General features: G+C 43.1%; 1 protein-coding gene across 9 annotated transcripts in view; it reads left to right on the top strand.

Annotated features, from left to right (window-relative positions):
* The window catches only part of CCDC57 (coiled-coil domain containing 57), a 63,756-nt gene extending 41,957 nt beyond the window's left edge, over positions 1 to 21,799 (top strand). For 7 of the 9 annotated variants that reach the window (XM_081899598.1, XM_081899599.1, XM_081899601.1 and 4 more), the window contains 7 exons: positions 512 to 688; positions 1,217 to 1,320; positions 3,536 to 3,764; positions 4,441 to 4,586; positions 6,520 to 6,645; positions 8,911 to 9,133; positions 21,335 to 21,799. In XM_081899598.1, coding sequence (XP_081755724.1) covers positions 512 to 688; positions 1,217 to 1,320; positions 3,536 to 3,764; positions 4,441 to 4,586; positions 6,520 to 6,645; positions 8,911 to 9,133; positions 21,335 to 21,549 — 1,220 coding nt within the window. In that variant the 3' untranslated portion in view covers positions 21,550 to 21,799. Of the gene's footprint in view, positions 1 to 511; positions 689 to 1,216; positions 1,321 to 3,535; positions 3,765 to 4,440; positions 4,587 to 6,519; positions 6,646 to 8,036; positions 9,134 to 16,875; positions 17,036 to 21,334 lie in introns of those variants that run through there. The other 2 variants (XR_014165304.1, XM_081899602.1) reach the window with 2 other exon arrangements.
* The last annotated feature ends 1,177 nt before the right edge of the window (positions 21,800 to 22,976 follow it).

Raw genomic sequence — 22,976 nt, 5'->3', positions numbered from 1 at the left:
AAAAAAAAATGTGGGGAAAGTGAAAATCATTTGATAAAATGGCTTTCAGTTCTTGCACAAACATTTGCAACTGCGTAAACTGAAAGAGACAGCAAGATTGATCTTGCTTTGCTGTAATCCCACATCAGACACTTCCAGTTTTATTTAAAGGCCACCTAAATATTTAAAACAATATCAAACTTAAATTACACTAGCTTAATCATGACCACCAAAAGCTAGGCCAGCATTGGTTCACATAGCTTCAAGACTTTTAATGGATGGGAAGCCCTATACATGTACCAAGTTGGTGAACTGGTAGAATAATTAAGAGGGATCGCCTGCTGATATAGTGCAGGCTTTCTTTGGAGTATGTCCTGTCCTTCCCCTTGGAATGATGCAGCTGCTATATACTAGCCAGGGCTAGGCATTCTTTGGGGGAAGTAATTCTTATTTGCACACACAATGAGCCTTTGAATACTTTATTCACACCTGCAAAGTACCTGGCTGAGATAGTTGTCTTTATTTTTTGCAGACTATGTTCAATCCTTGGAAGAGGAAATAAGAGTATTGAAGAAAAAATGTGAAGACATGGACAAACAATATGAAGATGCACCTGAAGTTCATGGAAAGCTATTTGTATCTTCTCTGAAGTCATCCAGTTGTGATAAAAATACTCAGACTTCCTCCCACATTACCATTGGACAAGACAGTAAGAGAAACATGTTGACAGATCTGCTTAAAATATGATAAATTTCCTAAAAGAGAGCTTTACTTCTGTTGAAGAAAAATCATGAAAACAGTGTTTGGGTCATCATTTTGTATACATGTGGATCACAGTGTTCATGCTTTCTTACTTCATGGAAGAACTTTCCATGTGAGAAAGCCACCTTTTGTAGCATTGGAAGGTCAATACAATTTCCTTCTAAAAACAGTGTGTTGATTTGTTTTATACAGTGGAATTTATACACAGGTCCTGAAATATCAGGGATATGTGTGTGAAATGATTGATATTTTCTAAACCCAGTTTTCCTTGCAGCCGTATGATTATTCTGATAGGTAAATTTCCTTGATATTTAGCAGAATAATCAAACAGCTTTTCACAATAATGGACCTGTTTTTCTTGACCTTAATACTGTATATATATGGCATGTGAACAGGAAAGACATGTTTATGGTAATATTTAGCATTCTGCACCAACTCAGCTTGCTGCCTGCTTTATCTGCTCTTTGTTTTTCAGATATAGTGAATCCAGATGAAGTTACTACCAAGAATTCTTTGGAAAGGCAAAGCATAAAGAAAAATCCTCAGATGGATTCAGTGAGAACACAAGAAACACAAGTGGTAGGAAAATACTGAATCTTTGTGCTCTTATGATTATAAAATAATGTTTTATGATTATAAAATAATGTTTTCAAGGGAACAAAGTTATAATAGCCAATCAATGGTTGGGAATATGGGCTTCTTTTAGTCGTAATAAAGCTAGTACTTAGTTTTTTTATATATTTGCTGTAAGAAGAATCATATTCTCTGGTCACAGCACTCTCTCATACAGTAGTACCTTGGGTTACAAACTTAATTTGTTCCGGAGGTCCGTTCTTAACCCAAAACCATTCTTAACCTGAGGCGTGCTTTCGCTAATGGGGCCTCCCACTGCTTCCACACCACTGCTGCACGATTTCTGTTCTCATCCTGAAGCAAAGTTCTTAACTCGAGGTACTATTTCTGGGTTAGCGGAGTCTGTAACCTGAAGCATCTGTAACCTAAAGCATCTGTAACCCAAGGTACCACTGTATATATACCGTATATGTAGAGAGTAATATAATTACAAACAAAAGACACCATCAAATTAGTAGCTAACTTTTAGAAACGTGATTTCTGTTCTCATCCAGGGGCAAAGTTCTCAACCCGAGGTAACTCTTCCAGGTTAGCAGAGTTTGTAACTCGGTGTTTGTAACCCAAAGTTTTTGTAACCTGAGGTACCACTGTATTTTAATCTAAAAGTTAGAATCTGTACTTATCCATCAACTTCCACTAGGAGGCATTGTAACTCTATGTATCACAGTTATTCCAGTCTACTAGGATACATGAATGACTATCATAAGAGGGCTGGTCTAATTTAACTGCTACTGGTTGCAAAGGAGAATAGCTTGTATTATTCCATCATACTGTGGGGGATGAATCATTTGGCTAAAATTGCAGCTATTCAATCTGAAAGGGATAAGATTTATCCTACTTTACTATATTCCCAAGTATTTTTTCCACATCAGACACCTCCAGTTTTACATAATGTCAACCACAGTATCAAACTTGAATCATACCAGCCTAACCATGGCCACCAAATGTCAGGCCCAAAAGGACTCACTTAGCTTTGAGATTTTCCATGGAAGAGAAGTCACCAGTGGTGCTTCTCTGCACATCCTTCATGAACCAAGTTGGTGAACAGGTGGAATAATTAAGAGGGGTCCCCTGCTCTCAGGGGAGATAAGAGATCACCATGAGGTATAGATTTACAGGTCTCAAGCTATTTGGAATATTTAGCCTAGAGGCAGCACGTTGCATTTTGTGTCCAGAAGGCTCAGGAACCAGCATTGGAGATGAAATGCTGATACAGTGCAGGTTTGCTCAGGAGTGTGTCTTTATTGGGATGATGTTTCTGCTGTATACCAGTCAGGACCGGCTCTACCATTAGGCAGAGTAAGGAGGCTGCCTCTGGTGGCAGATGCTGGGTGGGGTGGGAAGCAGCAGCAAAGTGCTGGGGGGGCAGAGAAGAAGAAGAAGAAGAAGAAGAAGAAGAAGAAGAAGAAGAAGAAGAAGAAGAAGAAGAAGAAGAAGAAGAAGAAGAAGAATAGTAGTAGTAGTAGTAGTAGTAGTAGTAGTTTGGATTTGATATCCCGCTTTATCACTACCCGGAGTCTCAAAGCGGCTAACATTCGCCTTTCCCTTCCTCCCCACAACAAACACTCTGTGAGGTGAGTGGGGCTGAGAGACGTCAGAGAAGTGTGACTAGCCCAAGGTCACCCAGCCGCTGCATGTGGAGGAGCGGAGGCGCGAACCCAGTTCCCCAGATTACGAGTCTATCGCTCTTAACCACTACATCACACTGGCTCACATAACTTACCTATTGTTTGCCCTCTAAGCTAGCCTTAGTAATATTCAGCTGCCCATCTAGTCATTCTCTATACATGGAATAGGAAGAGGTGCCATTTTGTCCTTCACTTCAGGCAGCAAAATGTCTTGGGCCAACTCTGACCCTGGCAGATTAAGGAGCAATCAGTGCTGCATGGGGTCTCCCCATTTCAGAGGGCTATAGAGTAGAAGTAGCCTCCAAAGTGGTGGCTTCATTTCTCAAGACCCTCTTCAGCACTTCTCATGGCACACAGTTTGGGATTAGTATAGGAATTTCATTTTTGTTTTGGTTCATACAACACACTATTCAAGACTGCAGTCTTTTTATGGTAGCTGTCATTTGGGCATAGATTTTATTCATTATAATGGAATATATACCCTGCCAAAAATTCACTTCATTTATTTTGATCCTTGTCATTTATTCTTCTAGAATTTAGTGACCAGGAAGCTTCAGGAGGACTCTGTACATCTCAGGCAACAGTTATTTGGCATGGAGGCTGGTGATGGACCCCATCAACTTATAGGAAATCATGCACAAGTGAGGCAAGGTAGATTGAAGGAAGCTGTGAGAAAGATCTGCAGTTTGAGCAAAGAGAAGCATCAGCTACTAGAGATGGTAAACAGACTAAGAGCAGAACTTGGAGCAGCTTCAAAGGAAGGTAATCTCATTGAGGTAGAAGGATCCTGGTTCTTTTATGAGAAATTTAGCTTCCTGAGATTGAGAACACTAGGAAACTGAAGTGTTGTCTGTAGTCTCTTTGCTGAGATTAAGAAATCCCAGTTATCACTTGAGAATGAAGTGCTAGTAATTAAGTTGCGCCAAGTATTGAATATGGTAGAAAAGCATGAATAGAGTATTTGTTTCTTACTCTTGGCTTTGGAAACCTTTGGTACTGGCACTGAAAGGTTAAGGTGGCAGCTGCATGTTGCATAACAGCAAAGAACTATGGTATGTACTTAAGTAATTTTGAATATTCCTGAAATAAGCAGTTGTATGTTTGATTTTCTTTCCTGGAAATTAACAATGCAGAATGAGATTATTGTTTAACAAAATTGAGGCCTAAATAGAAGCCTTGTATGAGAATTTCATTTCAAAGTTTGTGTTCCGTGGCCCAGCTTCTTTGAATGAAGTGACGAGGTAAAGGTCATTGCTTGGAAAAGATTTTCCCAGGCTAGTTTCTACACATCTCTTTAAACTTACATGCTGAAACACTGCCACAACAGTGTAATTCATTTACAGCTGTGAGCAGCAGTTTCTTGTAGGCAAGACATTTTCTATTTAAAAATGCTGTGTTAAATGCAATGTGGAAAACTCCTACCTATTTATTTTCTTAGGATTTCTAGGCTCTCAGGACTTCACGATTTCAAAGCAGCCTCAGGGACACACTTCATCTTGTGCCCTACATCCTAAAGAACTTGTCAGGGAGACTAAGCACCGTCTTTTGGCTTTAGAGCACCTCCAGTACCAGCTTACGACACAGGTAATGTAGGCCTCTTCTTTAGGCAACATGTCAGTACTTGCCATATGTGCAGAACCTCTGGAGTATTGCCATAAGGCTTGGTTCGGAGGGAAGCCTGTCCTGAGAATGCCAATCCCTCTCCTAGTCACAGCGATGACTTTGTGCAAACTGTGGACTGGAGAGTGACATGCAGTATGCTTTCACTACACGTGTTTTACAGGTAGAGTGGCTGCATCCCCCCCCCAGCAAAATTTTTATACCCCAAGATCTCACTGAATTTGAGAAATAAAGTAGACACAGCACAGGGGTTGGCAGAAAAGTATCTCCACCCAGTCCAGTGCTCTGATGGGGGTACAAATCATCTCTTCCTAGTCTTCAGATTGTTAATTTCATGAGCAGAGAGGGGGAAATAACCTGCTTGTGACCACACTGCAGAACTGGCATCCAGCCCCTGGAAGGTTGACCAAGGTGAATGCAGCCCTTGCACCAAAGAAGATTAGCTATCTCTGTGTATAGCAATCACTTCCATGGCATGCTGGAACACAGTTGACTGCAACTCTGACTTTTCTACCATGATCAGAGACAGCTCAAAGTATTGGAGGAATATGATATTACAAGATTTGAGATGAAGATGTCAGCAGATCTAATTGGTAATCACTTTTATGCACTAAGAAGGACCCTGGGATTACTGTGATTCCCATGAGTCCTTGGAGTCAATGACCTACATGAAGCAAGCCTAGGGAAACGGTCATACTGTAGAACAGCCAACTGGCTCATGATGTAAAATTAAACCAACAGAACTGGCTGCTCTGTCCAGTGCCTCTCTTCAGTTTGCAAGGGTAGTGAAGTCCATAGCTATTCACCTCTTTCAGTTTTGGGAAGAGATAAAGAACAGGGAAGCTTAAATTCTGTTTTAGAATTTCTGTGAAATGAAGCACCATTGAACTCGATGGAGCTTACTTCTGGGTAGACATGTATAGGAATGTAATATTAGGATGGGGGGTGGACTGAGGAGAGGAATTGATTCGTTGTTTTTGCTCATTTTAATAAAAAGATATGCTATTCAGCCATTTGAAGCTTAATTGATTAAAAGAGAACAACAAATAGATTAAGACTGTTACATACACACACACACACACACACAGTGGTACCTCGGGTTAAGAACTTAATTCATTCTGGAGGTCCGTTCTTAACCCGAAACTGTTCTTAACCTGAGGTACCACTTTAGCTAATGGGGCCTCCCACTGCCGCCACGCCGCCGCCGCATGATTTCTGTTCTCATCTTGAAGCAAAGTTCTTAACCCGAGGTACTATTTCTGGGTTAGCGGAGTCTGTAACCTGAAGCGTATGTAACCTGAAGCGGCTGTAACCCAAGGTACCACTGTATATATATGGAGAGAGTAATATAATTACAAACAAAAGACACCATCAAATTAGTAGCTAACTTTTAGAAAATGTAGGCAAACTGAAGTGCTGTAGTGATAAAAAGGGCTTTTATGAGAAGACAAGGCTTTTGGGAGCACCAGCCCAGCCTTAGTAAAAAACAACAACAACAAAAACAACAAAATCTTACAGTGATCCCTTATTGAAATATTTATAAGCAATATAGAATTGTTTTAGTTTTGTAACTGAAGAGAATTAATTGATGGTGCACTGACTTGCATGTGTTGTAAGTGCTCCAGTTTGTTAATGGGGTTTGGCATGCATAACCGGATCATGGCTGCAGTCTTCCAGAGCAGTGCAATAACCGGAGTTTGGGATTGTATGTAGAAAATCAGTTTTGACCACCACTGTTAGTGGAAGTATGTTAGGGAATGAGAGCTTTATCTGTTCTTTTTCTGAAAATATTAGTGCTTAACCTGTCCCATTTTATTAAAACATATTTCTAGAGAATTGAGAGAGAATCTTGTAATAAGTCAAAGCTACTAATTTAGACTGTTCCTTCTCATGGCAGGAGTTACAGTATGCACAGAGAAAGCATGCCCCAGGAAAGTGTCCTTCTTTTGTTGAGAACTTAAATACTGAAAATCTCCCAAGAAGCAGCAGCTGTAGTGAAGAAGCAGAAATCCCTAAGAAACAGGTATAGTCCAACGTATTATATTCAAATACCCACCCCAAGCTGCTTCCTTCCAATCAGTGTTGAAAATATTTGTTTGTTTATTATTTGTATTTATAGGTGTTTAACCTTCTACTGCTTTGCTTCCCCGTAGCTCTCGGTTTGTTTGTTTGTTTGTTTGTTTGTTTGTTTGTTTGTTTGTTACATTTGTATACCACCCTTCATCTGAAGACCTCAGGGTAGTCCACAGCATAAAATACAAAATAAAAACACAAAATACACGTGAAAAACAAGAACAAAACAAACCCATAACCCCCTCCTCCCACATTAAAAGACATAGAATGTCTGCTTGAAAAAGAACATTATTGCTTGGAGCCTAAAGATGTATATTGAAGGGGGAGAGGATTTCACAAATGGAGCCATTGCAGAAAGGCCTATTCTTGTGTTGCCACATCATGTGGAGGAGGCACATGACGAAAGGCCTCAGATGATGATTGCAATTCGTATGGGGAGAGGTGGTCCTTGAGGTATTGTGGTCCTGAGCATGTAAGGCTTTATAGGTCAACACCAGCACTTTGAATTCGGCCCAGAAACTAATTGGCAGCCAGTGCTGTCAGGCTAGGATTGGTGTAATATGTTCAAACTGTCTTGCCTTGGTGAGCAACCTGGCCACCAAATTCTGCATCAGCTGAAGTTTCCAAATCATCTTCAGAGGCAGCCCCACATATGTCCAAACACTTCTCTGTGATCTTAAATCATCCAGCTCTTTCACCTCTAGGCACCCAAATGTCTTGTGTTCCCTGAAACAACTCTGCCTTATTCACCATTCTCCCTGTTATGGATGGAACTACCTCCCTGAACTGAATCTCCATGTGACCATCTCCTTAATTTACTTCAAATCCTTCACCAAAATTCCCCTTTCTTATGAAGCCTTTTGAACAAGCTCCTAGAGACCCAATGCTCTCCTTTAACTAAGCTGAAGTATAGTTAACTGGAATCATTGTATATTTCCCACCTGTTTACCCCTGCCTACATTTCTCTCACCTTCTTCTGTTTTTCTCTTGTGTCTATTTTTGCATTGTAAACCCTTTGGGATAGGAACACGTCCCCTTGTTCTTTGTAAATAAAGCAGGCTGTATGTAGATGGATCTATAATCAAGCTAATAAAATAATGTTGAACCCCATTGGACAGAAAACCATGTGGAGATGCAATTTGGAACAGAGTCCCCACAAACAGGAAAAGAGCTAAGCACTTCCCACTGTTTCTTCACTCCATATTTAACTCCCCAAGCTGCTTTTACATAGTAAACCCCATAGCATTGGGGTTCTATGTGACATGTAGTTGGCCCCTTTGTATGCTATTAGTAGTGTTATGTCAAGCTTAGTTTGTCTTTAAATTGGATGTGAATTTCCAGGTCATTCAGTTATGAAATATCAGTCCCAACCCATCTTGACTGGTGAGTTTGACATCAATACTAGGAAAGGTCCTTGAACAGGAAAGTAAACAGTCAGACTGTGAGTACTTAGGAAAAGATGCTGTGATTACTAAGACCCAGCTTGGGTTTCTCAAAAACAAGTCATGCCAGACAAATGTCATTTCTTTTTTTCCTTTTTTAAAAATAGAATTACAAGCTTGGTAGATCAGGGGAATGATGTGAACATAGTGTATCTTGATTTTAGTAAGGCTTTTGACAAAGTCCTCCATGATATACAGCTACTTGTGGAAAAACTGGGAAAATGTGGCTGGACAAGGTAACCGTTAGGTGAATTTGTAGCTGGTTGACCGACCAAACCCAAAGAGTGCTCATTAATGGTTCCTTGTCATCCTGGGGGGAAAGTGACAAATGGGGTGCCACAGAATTCTGTCCTAGGCCTGTTGTTGTTCAGTGTCTTTATAAATGACTTGGCCAAAGGAATTGAGAGGATGCTCATCAAATTTGCAGATGACACCATTCTTTGCTAATGCCACAGAAGACAAAATTGGGATGACCTTAACAGATTGGAGAACTGGGTCCAAACTAACTGAATGAAATTCAATAGGGACAAATGTAAGGTTCTACATTTAGGAAGGAATAACCAGCTGCACAAACACAAAGATGGGGGGAGGCGCCTGGCTTTCCAGAAGAACATGTGAAAAGGATCTAGGGGTCTTAGTAGACCATAAACTTAACCTGAGGAAGGAAACATTGTTAGCCATACAAGCCTACCCTTGGCTTTTGATATTTTCAGCTCATTTCCAGATGTTATTGATCCCTGGCCATTACTGATGGCATTCTGTCTTTTCCACAGATTCAGTCAAAATCAGCTGTTGGAAATCATGTCGCAGATTCCCCAAGGCATGAAACCTTAGTTCCACACCAGTCTCAACTACTTGCAAAAGAAAGTCCCAGCCAACTCCAGCAAGGCCTGTTGTCATCATCTGGTACTGCTGGCTCCCTGGAGGAAATCTGGCAGATTCTAGAGATGGGATCAAGCCCTTCTATTCTCAGCCCCCAAAGCACCAAAGAGCAAGGTAAGCATGGTATAGAATGAAGTGGCTATTTAATTTTGTATTCGAATCAGGTACAATACAGCAGTTTCTTGACGCATTATACCAGTAGACGTTGGAATGCCTCTGCCCTACTTATGGTGCAATCCACAGTGTTCTTGCTCTTTGTTTGCCAGTTTTGAAATGAGTGGAGAATACATGCACGCATGCCCTATTAATAGATGTCTGTAGTTTCAGCTGCACTACTTACTCTAGTACAGTGGTTTTCAAACTGTGCTCTGCAGAACTTTCCCAAAAGACATATTGTCCTTCCCTACTGACTTTCTCCTGCAATGTTAGGAGGGAGTGCAATCCCTTCTCTTGGAGCCCAATAAGCCTGTATGTACCCCAGATGAACTAATGTTGTGCCCAGAGCTTATTTCAATAGCCTCTGTATTGGATAGAGATCCAAGATTGGTGCTCAGGGATTCTTTGACAGACAAGGCAACTTCCTACTCCTCAAGAGTAGAAAATTTGAAAATTACCGTACTCTTTCTAGTACTGGGAACCAGCCATCCACTCTTTACTCTAGTTTTATATATAACTTTGAGACTGCTGCAGAAAGGCCATTTTGAGATTATCAGGTAAGCTTGTTAGAGACACACTATCACTGTTCTCAGTTAGTTATATAATTCAGCTCATTATTCCACTTTTGATAAAAATCTCCCAAGAAAGAAATGTAAATATTCATTGCCTGTCCTCATGACATGAGCTTTGTTTGGAGCAGATATAAAAGCACACCTTTAATATATTCTGATGCTGACTTTATAAAAGGTGAAGTTATTATGAATTAGTTCTTTGTATTAGAGTAAAAAAATCTCAGAAATAAATTTCACCTTGCATAGTGAAATGTACATATTAGAACTGTGATTGTAAGCCTTGAGTGCATTTGCACTTTCACAGTATTGTAAACCATAATAAATGGTTTACCATGAATGTGCAAGTGGCTCCTTCTTTGTTCCTTCCCTAATGTGGGTGGAATCTGAACAGTCATAATATGATGGCAAGGTTTGTTTTGGAATCTACAATTATGAGGATCAACACTAAGCCAGGGGATGTGGTTTGCTGCTTCCACCCACACTTGAGGAGGAATGAAGTCAGAGCAACTTACATGTTCACTGTAAGCTGTTAACTATGGTTTACTGTGATGTGCAAACATGGCCATTGCTTAAGTCTTCAGTTCTTAACATATTGAAATCACATTGAATTTAGCTGAACTTAATCCAATCATGCATATTTAGGATTGAACTGCTAGTGTCTGGCCAAGAGCTTTCTATATATTTAGGAAGGAAACCAAGGCACAAAATGAACACTCAAGCCCTTCAAGATCCTATTAAGTGGGATTGCTTCCAAACGACTCTTAAGGACCATCTGCTTCTGGAGTTTCCTGACAACATCGAGGAACACCGGACCAAGCTTAAAACATCCATTATTGCAGCCTGTGAACGAACTATTGGATATCGAACCAATGAACACCAGGTCTGGTTTGATGAGAATGACCATGAGATTTAATGCATTATTGACAAGAAAAGGAAGGCCTTTCTGATCTGGCAAAGAGACAGAAACTGCACCACTAAGAAAAAAACCTATGTTGACGCTAAGGCTGAGGTTCAAAGAAGAATCAGAGAACTAAATAACACCCGGTGGATAAAAAAAGCTCAAGAGGTCCAGCACGTAGCCGACACTCATGATGCACAGAGTTTCTTTAAAGCCCAAAGCCCATCTATGGGCCAATAAATCATGCCTCCTATGCTCAATAGACGGTACCAAACTTCTGAAAGATAAAGAAGCTCTTGCACTGTGCTGGAAAGAACATTACCAGCATCTCCTTAATCACAACTCCCCCATAGCTGCTGAAGTCCTCTCACAAATTCCCCAAAAACAAATTAGAGATGAGCTTGCAGCATCTCCAAATTGGGAGAGTTATGTACAGCTATTAACTAAATGAAAAACAACAAAGCCAGCGGACCTGCTGAGATACCTGCCGAAGTCTTCAAAGTAGGTGGAATTGAACTTACACAACAACTTCACAAGCTCATCGAAAAAATATGGGAGAAAGAGGTGGCCCCAGCAGACTTTAGGGATGCCGAAATTATCAATCTCTTTTAAAAAGGTGACAGAACAGATTGCAGAAACTACTGAGGCATCTTTTTATTAGCTGCGGCTGGATCTTAGCAAACCATCTCCTAAAAATATCTGAGGCTACCCTTCCTGAATCCCAAAATGGTTTTCGACCTTCGAGGAGGACAGTGGACATGATTTTCACTGCTTGACAGCTTCAAGAAAAATGCAGAGAGCAAAACCAGCCCCTGTATATGGTGTTCATTGACCTGACTAAGGCCTTTGATGCTGTAAATCGTAATGCCCTGTGGACTGTCCTTCTGAAAATCGGCTGCCCAGATAAATTTGTGAACATCCTTCAGCTCCTCTGTGACCATATGACAGCAACAATCGCAGATAACAATGGCTCTCAAAGTGAACCATTCACAGTGAGATCAGGTGTTAAACAGGACTGTTTTATTGCCCCAACTCTATTATTTTCATCGCCATGATCCTATACTTTGTTGAAGGGAAACTCCCCACCAGAGTAGAAATCATTTATCAAACAGATGGAAAGCTCTTTAATCTGAGTAGGCTGAAAGCAAAGGGTAAGGTTACCATAACTTCCGTCATAGAGCTTCAGTATGCTAATGACAATGTAGTGTGTGCACACTCAGAGGATTACCTCCAAACCATCCTAAATACCTTCGCAGAAGCTTACAAAAATCTTGGCCTATCATTCAACACCCAAAAGACCAAAGTGCTGCACCAACAAGCACAAAACAACCCCTCTGCAGCACCACAAATCCAACTCAATGGTGTAAAACAACCCCTCTGCAGCACCGCAAATCCAACTCAATGGTGTAACGTTGGAAAGTGTCTATCATTTCTCCTTATACAAGGTCCAAAATCCAGCATCACTACAAGTGATTGCCAGAGAAGAAGATATATTTAGGTATACAGAAAATGTGGGGTAGCCCCAAATAAGGAAAGGATTTTAGGTATACTAAAAAAAGCAGGCACTCTGGGTGGCTCCCAACAGAATGTTAAAAACACACTAAATCTAAATGTGATTGGAGAAATCATGACTCTTCCTCCCCCCTCCCAAACAATCCCTTCCATATCTGGTTCAACATTTATTCTCAAATTTGGTTCAACATCAAGCCGATTTCTATGCCAGTTCTTCATATATGAAAAAAATGTTGAAAATGTTTGTTTTGTAGAACAAAAGAGAACTGCACTGGTACCTCGGGATACAAACACCTCGGGTTACAAACGCTTCTGGTTACAAACTTCGCTAAGCTGGAAGTAGTATCTTGGGTTAAGAACTTTACCTCAGGATGAGAACAGAAATCATGCGATAGTGGCAGCAGGAGGCCCCATTAGCTAAAGTGGTACCTCAGGTTAAGAATGGTTTCAGGTTAAGAACGTACCTCCAGAACGAATTACGTTTGTAACCTGAGGTACTACTGTAGATGTTTCAAAGCTTTTCACCTAACTTCTTACAATCAGCAAAAACTTTTACCCAGAATTGGTCCAGCTTACATTCTTTGAGAAATGATTTCAATGAACCATCACAAGTCATGTCAACAAGTGCATCTTGCTTTTCCGCAGATAAAGTTAGTTGTACACCACCATATTCAAAAGGATTCCTTATCCATGAGTTTTCAGAATTTGGTGCAGGGAAGTAATCTCTGAAGCTAGTTGCTAAATCACACAGATGTTCATTTATGTAATGTTTTACTTCTGGTCAGTTTCCTCCAGAAATGTCTCCAGTGTTGGGATGTTAGTAAGGCTACCACCTTCTACTCGGCTTGTCCATAACCATAACTTTTTAATCACTGCCTCAATCTTATCTTCAGTGTAAAAAATATTCACATCACTACCTTGAAGGTTTGTGTTGAAAGTGTTCCAAGTACCGTATTTTTCGCACGATTGGACGCACCGGACCATAGGACGCGCCTAGTTTTTTGGGGGGGAAATAAAGGGAAAAAATTTCCCCTTTATTTCCCCCCCAAAAGCAGGTCAGGGAAACCGAACCAGGTCGAGGAACAGCGGGATAGTGGCGCTGCGCCTCCCTGCTGTCCCCCGAGCTTGTGGGGCTGGCTGATGTCTGCCTAGCGCGGGGGGGCGCTCTGCTTCAGGGCGCCCCACCCGCCGGGCGGCAGGCTGCTATCCGCAGCTTGGGGAGCCTTGCGGGGAACTGCTGCAGGGCTCCCCACGCTGCGGATGTATGCCTGGCGTGAGGGGCGCTCTGCTTTAGGGCGCCCCACCCGCCGGGCGGCAGGCTGCTATCCGCAGCTTGGGGAGCCTTGCGGGGAACTCCTGCAAGGCTCTCCACGCAGCGGATGTGTTCCCGAAGCGCCAGGCGCTCTGCTTTCAGGGCGCCCGACGCTTCGGGAAGCAGGCTGCTATCCGCAGCGTGGGGAGCCCTGTGAGGAACTGCTGCAGGGCTCTGCACGCTGCAGATGTCTGCCCGGCGCGAGGGGCGCTCTGCTTCAGGGCGCCCCTCGCGCCGGGCGGCAGGCTGCTATCCGCAGCGTGGGGAGCCTTGCGGGGAACTCCTGCAAGGCTCTCCACGCAGCGGATGTGTTCCTGAAGTGCCGGGCGCTCTGCTTTCAGGGCGCCCGACGCTCCGGGAAGCAGGCTGCTATCCGCAGCTTGGGGAGCCTTGCGGGGAACTGCTGCAGGGCTCCCCAAGCTGCGGATGTATGCCTGGCGCGAGGGGCGCTCTGCTTCAGGGCGCCCCACCCGCCGGGCGGCAGGCTGCTATCCGCAGCGTGGGGAGCCTTGCGGGGAGCTCCTGCAAGGGTCCCCACGCTGCGGGTGTGTTCCCGAAGCGCCGGGAGCTCTGCTTTCAGGGCGCCCGACGCTCCGGGAAGCAGGCTGCTATCCGCAGCCTAGACACGGCTAGCGGAGCGCTAATCCCGAAGCTTGGGGCGTGTGGAGCTCAGCGCGCCCCAAGCTTCTGGGCGCCAGCAAGGTCTCCGCTAGCCGTCGCGGGGCTCTCCCAGGGCTAGCGGAGACCTTGCCGGCACCCAGAAGCTTGGGGCGCGCTGAGCTCCGCACGCCCCAAGCTTCGGGATTAGCGCAGTGGTCCACTAGCCCTGGGAGAGCCGTGCGACGTCGCGGGGCTCTCCCAGGGCTAGCGGAGACCTTGCCGGCACCCAGAAGCTTGGGGCGCGCTGAGCTCCACACGCCCCAAGCTTCTGGATTAGCGCAGTGGTCCGCTAGCCCTGGGAGAGCCGTGCGACGTCGCGGGGCTCTCCCAGGGCTAGCGGAGACCTTGCCGGCACCCAGAAGCTTGGGGCGCGCTGAGCTCCGCACGCCCCAAGCTTCTGGATTAGCGCAGTGGTCCGCTAGCCCTGGGAGAGCCGTGCGACGTCGCGGGGCTCTCCCAGGGCTAGCGGAGACCTTGCCGGCACCCAGAAGCTTGGGGCGCGCTGAGCTCCGCACGCCCCAAGCTTCTGGATTAGCGCAGTGGTCCGCTAGCCCTGGGAGAGCCGCGCGACGTCGCGGGGCTCTCCCAGGGCTAGCGGAGACCTTGCCGGCACCCAGAAGCTTGGGGCGCGCTGAGCACCACACGCCCCAAGCTTCTGGATTAGCGCAGTGGTCCGCTAGCCCTGGGAGAGCCGCGCGACGTCGCGCGGCTCTCCCAGGGCTAGCGGAGACCTTGCCGGCACCCAGAAGCTTGGGGCGCGCTGAGCTCCGCACGCCCCAAGCTTCTGGATTAGCGCAGTGGTCCGCTAGCCCTGCGAGAGCCGCGCGACGTCGCGGGGCTCTCCCAGGGCTAGCGAAGACCTTGCCGGCACCCAGAAGCTTGGGGCGCGCTGAGCTCCGCACGCCCCAAGCTTCTGGATTAGCGCAGTGGTCCGCTAGCCCTGGGAGAGCCGGGCGACGTCGCGGGGCTCTCCCAGGGCTAGCGGAGACCTTGCCGGCACCCAGAAGCTTGGGGCGCGCTGAGCTCCGCACGCCCCAAGCTTCGGGATTAATGCAGCGCTCCGCTAGCGGTGGGAGAGCTGGGTCTCCCACTCCTAGCGGATAGCTTCCTGAAGCCTGGAGAGCGAGAGGGGTCGGTGCGCACCGACCCCTCTCGCTCTCCAGGCTTCAGCGAAAGCCTGCATTCGCTCCATAGGACGCACACACATTTTCCCTTGCTTTTTAGGAGGGAAAAAGTGCGTCCTATGGTGCGAAAAATACGGTATGTGAAAACATCTGCTAAGTAGGCTACCATACACAACCATGCAAAGTTGTTCAACTGATCAGAGGGAAATTTTGAACCTGTCAGAAAAAGTCATACTTCACTTAACTCAAAGAATCACTTCAGTATGCTTCTCCTTGACAGCCAACAAGGGGCTGTATGTTGGCTTCCCATTTCATCACACTGTTGTTGTTGTTGTTGTTGTTGTTGTTGTTGTTGTTTCCTTCTGTGCCCAAGTTTCATCCCTGGCTTAAATAGAGTAATTAGTTAAATACAATACTTATTTGGAGTAAGGTTTTTATTCTTGCTGATTACCCAATAGGAACAAGCAACTTTTTAATTCATTAGGATTCTGCCATGTACCTGCTTCCTCCCACCCCCAAATGTAGCCACATAGCTTCCCACAGAAAACAAGAAAACAAAATCCACACAGGTTGCCATTTGCACAAAATTAAATCATCAGAGGATTAGCTGTTGTGCTAATCATAGTGGCAAATTGCTTAGCTATTTCTCCATTTAGATTTCCAAGATGAGATATAACCCCAAATTCACTGAAAACCCTATGTACAAGCAGTGGGAGAATCCTCTAAACTTGAAAGTTGTTGAAAGCAATTAGAAATTATTTTCAATTAAAAAGTAGAGAGCAAAGGGAAGGGATCCCTTACATTTTTAAAAAAATGTGAACTAGCAAGCTGTTTGTGCACTCTATCTCTCCTCGCCTCCTCCAATAGCAAGAGCCCCAAGAAACTGTGTGAGAGGTTTTTGCCCAATCCCAGCTCACTTGTCATCCAGCAACTCTTTCACAAGTTTTGGCCCTGCCAACAAGCAGGCAATCTGGTCAAGAGCAGAGGCTAGATGATCTGTGAAAGGATTTCACTGTGCAGTTAACAAGATAAGTGAGTCCTCTGGCAGGGGATGGTTCTGTAGACACCCAGGGGTCCCCGGACCCCTAATTGGGAACCACTGTTCTAATCAACTAACGTAATAAATAACAAGATGAAAGATGAAAAAATCTTTTTTAATAATTCCAGTGGCACCTTTAAAGGTAAAGGGAACCCTGACCGTTAAGTCCAGTCACAGACGACTCTGGGGTTGCGGCGCTCATCTCGCTTTACTGGCCAAGGGAGCCGGCGTACAGCTTCTGGGTCATGTGGCCAGCATGACTAAGCCGTTTCTGGCGAACCAAAGCAGCACCTGAGTGGTACCTATTTATCTACTTGCACTTCGTGCTTTCAAACTGCTAGGTTGGCAGGAGCAGGGACCGGGCAACAGGAGCTCACCCAGTCACGGGGATTCGAACCGCCGACTTTCTGATCGGCAAGCCCTAGGCTCTGTGGTTTAACCCACAGAGCCACCTGACGAAGTGTATTACACACAAAAGCTCATACCTTGAAAGCTTATATTTAGTTGATCTTAAAGGTGCCACTGGAATTATTAAATTTTTTTTTTTTATCTTTCATCTTGTTATTTATGATGACTATGACAGATCAGCATGGCTATCCACCTGAATCTCTAATCAACTGAGCTATTCATGCTCATCATTTCATCTTCAAAGAAAGACTGCCCCCACAGCTTCTGAAAGGAATGTGAGGAGATGGGAAGTGGAGCTTCTGACGTCCCCTCCTAAACATCTTTAACTCTTGATGGTCTGCCCCCCCCATTTTCTGCTTCACATGCTTGTGATACAGGTGTGATTTTGCTGCTCTGTCAAAATGAAGTTGTTTTCTATCATTTCTTTTCTCATAGAAAATGCTGCTAAAATTCTTTATTCTCTTATCTGGGCTTGATTATTGCAACCCCGTTTGTGTAGATTGAAGCTGAGTTAGAGGTAGCATGATAGAAGTTTATAAAATTATGTACGGCATAGAGATAAGAGGATAGGAAAAGTTTTCTCCCTCATAATATTCAAATTCGTGGACATCCAATAAAGCTGAATGTTGGAACATTCAGGACAGACAAAAGAAAGTACTTCTTCACATAGAACATAGTTAAACTATGGAACTCACTCCCAGCAGTGGCAGTGAGCAATGGCCACCAACTTGGATGGCATTAAAGGAGCATTAGACAAATTAATGGAGGATAAGGCTATCAATGGCTACAAGCCATTGTGACTATGCTCTGTCTCAATAGTTGGAAGCAGCAATGCTTCTGAATATCAGTTGCTGGAAACCACAAGAGAGGAGAGTGCTCTCATGCTCAAATTCTGCTTGCAGGTTTCCCACAGTCATTTGGTTGGTCATTGTGAGAACAGGATGCTGGACTAGATGGGCCATTGGCCTCATCCAGCGGGTTCCTCTTGTATTCTTGATTCATTGTCTTAGCTCATCTACCTTTTTTACCTCTACAGTATTAGACCATCTCTTTTGCTTTTAATCTTTTCCCTACTGGCACGCTTGTTTGTTTAAATGAATCCACCAGACAATTTCACAAATTGAACAATCCTCTCCCGAGTAGCTTCAGGATTTTGATTAATTGGTTAATGTTTACCAAGGGCTTTGAAAATGCAATGTGTGTAATACACTTGCAGATTATTTTTATGTCCTGGTCTAGCAGCATTTCTATAGGCTGTGGCAGCGAGCAGGGATGACAGTATAGGATGGCATGTGTGCTGTTGGCAATGATCCACGTGCTATGGCAAAATTATTTGGTAGACCGAGACATTGAAGATATTGAAGATACTGCAGGTCAAGAACCTGTTGCTAAAGCAAAAACAGTGTTTGCACATGCAGATGTCACAGTAACTTGCCTAATGTTTCATGCTGTCAGCAGGTGAAACTCAACTGGCAGTTTGCAAGGACACCAATTACCTAATCTAGTATTGGAAACCTGAATGCAAAAAAGAAATTCTGGCTCTCAAAATGCAGATGCAAGTGATGTGTATATCTCAAGACTTTAAAATGCCACCCTCCATCACCTCACAGGTGAAAATAAGGACCGTTTTGTGTCCTTGTTGCATCTCTGCCTTAATACAAAAGATTGAGTTGATTTATACATTGCTAAACGATCTTTGCTGCATTTATTCAGGAACACTGTAGAGGGCACAGAATTGATGCAATGTAGATTTGACAATCTACCCATGTTATTCAGAGAAAGAAGCCTGTTCCCTTCCTACCACTTTATTGGCAGGACCAATAGCTTGGTTTGTTTGTTTGTTTGTTTGTTTATTACCCACCCTTTATCCTGAGGGCCCAGAGCAGGTTACAACATTGATACAACATTAAAAGTGGTTTAAAACAACTTATAATCATAAAAAGAATGTGGGTCCTATCAATATACACCTCAAGTGTCAAAAGCCAGGGTAAAGAGGTGTGTCAGCATAGTAAAACCTAACCCAGTATAGAATTCTCACAGACCGCCAGAATGAAATCTAAAAGCAAATTGTGTATGTGTAAAAATGCAGTCTTTTCTCTCCTCCCAACACCCTAATTCTTGCTTGCTAATTGGGTCCTTCTCCACACCCCCTTCCCTACTTTGCTTATAACTGAAATCTAGTTCTGTATTGGTAAATGGTGGGTATTGAGGGAAAAGTTTATCATATCACTTTACTCTCCTTACATGATCCCAGGGTCTTATCAGGGTGTGCAGTGGGCCCAAGCTACTGAAAGTATCCAAGTTTGTACCTTCTTCATACTATGGCCATTGTGGCACAGGTTGGCCAAGGCCTAGTCACCATAGCAACTAGTTATCACTCTTTCTCCTCATTTCAGAATGCGGAAGTCCAGGCTGGGAAAATATCTCTGCCCTCCCTTGCAAGAGGAAACAGACGGACTGTTGTTGAGCCACAGTTCTGAACTAAATATTTCTTTTGCTCTGCAGCTGTTGTCTAGTACCCAAGATCCCCCCTCCCCAATAGGAACAGAGCTACGGTTTGCTGAAGAAAACATTGGTATAACACCCTATTCCCCAGAACAGTCATATAACTTGGAGAGCTGTCTTCCCTGTGTCCTAACACATTCTTGTTTGGGCCAACTTTCAACAGCTGGCGTTTAGCAGTGTAAAAGGGATTTTAGTTGGTGAGATTATAGATGTGAACAAAGAGACTTTACCTAGAAAAGATTATTTGCATATACTTCTCACGAACAGCAGCACTGAGTTGACATGGATTTTGATCATCTCCTGAGTTTTAAAAGTAGCTCAAAGAGCTGCTGTTAGAAGAAGAAAGGCTGAAAAGTGACTACAACCAAATGTTTTCCAGCTCCTTCTCTTGCCTTATTTGTTAGACTATGATTTGCCTTATCCGTTGAGAAAATTACTGCATTCTTGACAGAATTAAGTTGATAACATCAACATATATGCTGAGTAGTGGGGAGAGAGAAAAATTAGGTTTCTATGGTTTGTGGTCAGAGCTCCAGTCCTTGGGGAATTATAGCTTCACATAAAAAGCTGCCAAAGGGTAGAGAAATGGGAAATAGTTAGAATTGCAATAGATATTGTGCTGCAATATTTGAACTTGGATGACGAAAACTGAAGAACCACTTTTATTGCAGCTCATTATGATTGGTCCAGTTGTCCTGGCTGAAATTTGGCTCTTATTGGGTCATATGTTACCTTTCACTCTTGCTTATGGGACAAAATTTCAACACTTTTTCCATCATGTGGGTAAAGCACCAGACAATGAGAGGTCTGAGTAGAATATTAACCAACAGATTTGAACTCCTTTCTGGCTCTACAAATGCAATTTTACTTTGCTGTTATGCAAGACTTTTCATCGTTCAAGTGCTTTACAAATATTAACTTATTCTGATGTGATTTTCTATACTTGACATTCCTAGTATCTGAATCTGAGCTTGTAAGTATGAGAGTGATTTTTCGTATGGAAATAATCGTAACAGAGCTGGACTGGGTAAATTCATCACACAAATGTTGTGTGTTTGGGAAATGCAGTGCACAAATGCAAAATTTCCATCCATTCAGTTATGTTTGAATAGTTGCATTTCTGCCTAGCCAAAGGCAAAATTGGAAGTTTTAAAAAAAACCATGTAAGATGAAGAGCTGATATTTCCAGAAAGACTGTTCTTCTTCACCTTAAAACAGTATTTACATGGAAGCCTTCAAGCTGATAATACAAACATCTTTCTGACTTAGGAATATCAGGCAAAATAAAATTCAAAGTCTTGTTTGATATCTACCATGCACTTTCTGATACATCTTAAAACAGTGAGTTTGTGGTAAAGATGAGATTTGAAGTGGGATTTGCTATAGGTGTTCTGGTCACTTCAGTACAGGATGTTTAACAATGGAGTGGTCTCTTTCATACAAAGAAGTAACAAATTGGCCCACAAATAAATGTAAAATGTAGTTGGTTGGTGACCTTAATAAGAAGTTTGTTGATCTGTGAATTTCAGGAACAGATATGTCTATACAGTAACAGATGTATCTGTACTTCACTACACCATTAAGAATATAGTGGGGAAAGGCTCTGTGCCTCAGATTACAGCACTTTCCCATCAGATGAAAAATCTTCAGGAGAAGAAAACATTAAAACAATCCAAATAAATAAAAATTGCAAAGCCAAACCTATTTCTCTTTCATAGGCAATAAATCACAAGGATTTAAAAGTTATCTTATCCCCCACCAATATGTCAACCTTCTTAACTGCAAGTGAAAATTATTTATTTTACAGTGTTTGTATAATATTTTTCAACCCTAATGGTTCACAAAGCAGTTCACAATAATAAAGTTAGATACATAGACAGATGGTTGTGTCCCCACAATAACAGATGCTGTTGATAGTATGAAATAGTGGTATAATATGACTTCTGGCTCTGCTCCCCGAATGGTGGCAATTGCAAATAGGGGTACTGGGGTGGGCAGATATTCTTCAAAGTGTTCTTCCCACTCCCCTAGACGTTCCTGTCTCCACTACTTAATATATGTTTATGCTGCTCTGAGCAATTGGCATCAAACTAAAAGAATATCCGTTTTCTCTTCCTTTTGATTTGCAGAGAAATCCCAGGTTATCCATGAACCAAAAAGACTTGAAGACTCTCAGGAAGAAGCCCACACAGAAAGAGTACCAGCAGCTGCCTTGACTGTCAGAGGTACTAAGTTTGAAGTTCAGACAAAGCAAAACCCAAACAAGTCATCTTACAACCGATCCAGAAAGCCCCACACTCCCCAGCGAATGGCCAAAATCCGAAACTACAACATAAAGGATTAGATTTTCAGTGAAGTAGAAATTTTTATATCTGAATTATGCACAGTATTTTGTTATTAAGTTGTGATACCAAGTTTAAGTCCTATTCTGTCCATGTTTGGTTTTGTAATTAATGTTACTAGTCAAGTTCCTTCTTACTTCCAATTTTGCTAATCAAACTTCATTGATAAATGTTTTTGACTGTAGAAAGTATTTAAACCACCTTCCTCTACATCTTGAGCTGGTAAATAAATATATGTTTCAGTATGCTTCAGATAGATTCCTCAAGAGTTTATCACACACAGAGAACTTTATTGCAGTTTATAGACCCAAAATACACAAAAACAAACAGGAAACACTGAATATGAACAGACCTAGTAAGTGACATCTCAGTTATATGTTCCAGTATTTTATTTTCCCAGATCTCCTGGTTCTACACTTATTGAACAGTTCCTACAGTTTCTCTGTATATAAAAGAGCACAGCTGCACTGTCCACTACCCTACCCCTCCACCTTTCCCAAAGGACAAACAGATAGGAAGGAAGGAAGAAAGGGAAAGGTGGCAGAAGGCTTTTCAATATTAAACTGATTAATCGTTCCTAAACTGTAACAATTTTACCAGGACTAAGCATCAGTTTATTAGCTCTTAACCACCAATAAAATTATCATGCTCTTATATGAAAAATATGTTTAAAAGATACAGAGGTGGGTTACATCAGCATATTCATGATACTCCACTCCAAAACCCCAAATAATAATAATAATAATAATAATAATAATAATAATAATAATAATAATAATTTATTATTTATACCCCGCCCATCTGGCTGGGCTTCCCCAGCCACTCTGGGCGGCTTCCAGTTTTTTTAAAAAAAATACATCAAACATTAAAAGCTTCCCTAAACAGGGCTGCCTTCAGATATCTTCTAAAAGTCTGGAAGTTGTTGCTCTCTTTGACATCTGGTGGGTGGGCATTCCACAGGGAGGGCGCCACTACCGAGAAGGCCCTCTGCCTGGTTCCCTGTAACTTGGCTTCTCGCAGTGAGGGAATCGCCAGAAGGCCCTCGGTGCTGGACCTCAGTGTCCGGGAAGAATGATGGGGGTGGAGACGCTCCTTCAGATATACTGGACGGAGGCCGTTTAGGGCTTTAAAGGTCAGCACTAACACTTTGAATTGTGCTCGGAAACGTACTGGGAGCCAATGTAGGTCTTTCAAGACCGGTGTTATATGGTCTCGGCGGCCGCTCCCAGTCACCAGTCTAGCTGCCGCATTCTGGATCAGTTGTAGTTTCCGGGTCACCTTCAAAGATAGCCCCATGTAGAGCACATTGCAGTAGTCCAAGCGGGAGATAACCAGAGCATGCACCACTCTGGTGAGGCAGTCCGCAGGCAGATAGGGTCTCAGACTATGTACCAGATGGAGCTGGTAAACAGCTGCCCTGGACACAGAT

The sequence above is a fragment of the Podarcis melisellensis genome (assembly GCF_964234715.1).
Source record: "Podarcis melisellensis genome assembly, chromosome: 2".
Classification (NCBI taxonomy): Eukaryota; Metazoa; Chordata; class Lepidosauria; order Squamata; family Lacertidae; genus Podarcis; species Podarcis melisellensis.
Note: the sequence above shows the minus strand (reverse complement) of the source record. Positions and strands in the feature narration are given on the sequence as shown.